Source organism: Lycium ferocissimum, chromosome 8 (genome assembly GCF_029784015.1).
Source record: "Lycium ferocissimum isolate CSIRO_LF1 chromosome 8, AGI_CSIRO_Lferr_CH_V1, whole genome shotgun sequence".
Taxonomy (NCBI): Eukaryota; Viridiplantae; Streptophyta; class Magnoliopsida; order Solanales; family Solanaceae; genus Lycium; species Lycium ferocissimum.
This window is the reverse complement of record NC_081349.1, coordinates 43,930,469-43,933,131: the sequence shown is the minus strand read 5'-3', so window position 1 is coordinate 43,933,131 and position 2,663 is coordinate 43,930,469. Positions and strand designations below refer to the sequence as shown.

Here is a 2,663-nt window from a genome sequence, read left to right as displayed (position 1 = left end):
CTGGTACAGCTCTCCGGTCAGTAATAGACCAAAGTCATCAATGAATCATCGACCAGGCATAGAGCAAAGTCATAGTCTATTATATATTATATTATCGCGTCGATTGCAGAATATATTATAGTAGGTGGTGATTACATGGGTGAATAGGAGAAGACCCCAAAATGTTGGAATTGGAATTCTGTGAGCAAGGTGACAGTGCCGATTGCCGTGCGTCGCAATGGTACGTATAATGACTTGGTCACGAGTGTAATGGAAAGCAGGGAGTTAAATTGTGAGCCTAGCGACTTGCGCTTTAGTTATATGATTAATGCTTTGCCCACGGCGGAAAAAAACCCATCCTTCTTTCATGAATGATAGGCGGTGGTATTGTACATGCTTGATGTTGTTGCTGATTGTTCCGTGCTTGTTTTAAGAATAAATATTATTGATAGGTCTAAGTTGGATTCTCGCAATACCCCCACCATACGTACCCACCACCGCGCGCCCCGCCACCGGTGGTGTTTTAATGCAACATGAGGGCATGGGTGATCATTTTATGGATATGGATGAACTTGATAGTGATGGCGAAGAGTGTGATGGAAATGATGAGGGTGGGCCGGCCACCGTGGTTCTGGCAACCACAACTTCGGTGACGGAACTCGTTTCTTGTGGGCGGCATTTCGAGAACAAAGAGTATTTAAAGGTTTTTATTGAGAAAAAAAGGCTAATAAAGACCCCGTTTTGTTTTAAACCAAACAAGAGTAACAACAGATATTATAAGGTGAATGCACCTCTCCTGATTGTGGTTGGATGTTGCGGGCCAATAAGTACGAAAACTCGGATAGGTTTCGCATTTACAAGTACGTTAGTGATCACACTTGCGGGGTTGAACACGTTATGAGCACTCATAAGCATGCCTCGACATCTGTCCTTGCATCAATCTTAATGAATGACTATATTGACAACAAAGGACCAACGACAAAAGAAATCCGGAAGGCTTGTTTTCGGGGAGTTAAGATTTGTAAACCAAGCTATCGGCAAAGTGTTGGAAGGCGAGAACGGCTAAGAACATGGTTAGGGGGACAGGGGAGCGCGGGTACGTTTCGCTATCGGCTTATTCGTGCATGATTGAAAATCGATATCAGGTTCAGAATTTGCATTAGTGCTTGATGATGCGTTGATAGGTTCAAATATTACTTAAGTAGCTTACCGGAGCTTGCGTTCGAGGATATAAACACACGTACGAAAGCTTATTGCCGTTGACGGCACACATTTATACGGCAAGTATGAGGGTGTGTTGTTGTCCGCCGTCGCACAGGATACTGAGAACCATATCTATTGTAACATAATGTACAATAAAAGCACATCGGCTAGTGGAGCCATTTTCAAAACGACACTCTAGACCCGCGACTACGTAAAGTCTCTAACTTCGTACAACCGCACAAAGACATATGCTCACCTCGACAGGACTCCAGAATAAATGGAGTCACTAACTCCGCTGGAACGTCTTTTGTCTTTTCCCCACTGTCCCCAGGTGTACTGCCCCGCGGCATGAAACGCAGCGCCGCGGGGCGTCGCACGAGCAATGTACTAAGTATGTAGGCATAAACGATAACATAGTGAGGGATATACATATGAGCAATAATCACGTGGAAACATGACATATCCACACGTAGCGAGAATAAGTAATACGTGTACATATGAATACGCCGAGTAAGGGTGCCATGCATGCTTATATCGGGCGTGCGGCCGATCCACATATACGTATCGTATTCTAAGCGCGGAACGTGCGGCCCCGATCCATTTGTATATACGTACGTATTCTTTCTTTGAAAACATTTCATTTTTATATATAAAGAAAAATAGAACATACTATATTGCTGAAGCGTCGGCTCCGATCCATTTAACCACTTATCCGCGTCCGGCATCCTGCGTCGGGGATTTACATCATGTCATACGGTACCCCGATCGGTGGATAGCGTCTATAGTCACTGCTGGCCCTTTTCCCGTCTTCCCCATATACATATACATATATAATATAATAGCATTTACGAGAGCCCAAGGAAAGTCATCCGTCCATCGGAGTGACGTAAAGGTCGATAACTTTCTCGATTATGTTATGGAATAGCTATGGGCGTCGTGTCTCGCCTTGAAGGACAATTAATATAAGGCGAGACTAACAGTGGAGAGTAACATCATGAGAAAGCATAGAATAGGATCATAAGACATCGTTTCATATACTTGGAATCTTTAAAATAGCCACTATCCATAAATAGAGTTGAAAAATCAAGAAATAGCTTAACATTCTCATATTGTCATATTCGTATGGCAGAACTTATCCTCGACATATTCGTCGTAGACATTTCCTCATATTTGACATCATCATTGTCATTATAAAATCATATTCGTCGTTTTAGTCATAAAAGCTCTCAACCTCTTGAAACTTGGTTTTTGAAAAATATGGACATTTTGAAAAAAATAACTATGAACTTATTAGGAAAAGACTTATACTTTGGAGTCATAGGCTTCTAATTTTTTTGAAAGCAAGGAAGATATAAGAGCATTCAAAACATTATATCGGGAATCATGCCTTTGGAAAGAGGACGGCCCACATACCCGTGCAATGCCGCGCATTTAGGCTGACTTGTGAGTCCGTCCAACTTGTTAGTCTACATTTAAGAAAA

General features: G+C 42.4%; 1 protein-coding gene across 1 annotated transcript in view; it reads left to right on the top strand.

The window, feature by feature from the left end:
- Positions 1-520: 520 nt before the first annotated feature.
- LOC132066400 (uncharacterized) overlaps positions 521-2,663 on the top strand; it is a 23,365-nt gene continuing 21,222 nt past the window's right edge. The window contains exon 1 of the mRNA XM_059459719.1: positions 521-682. Within this exon, the coding sequence (XP_059315702.1) occupies positions 521-682 (162 nt within the window). The remainder of the gene's footprint in view (positions 683-2,663) is intronic.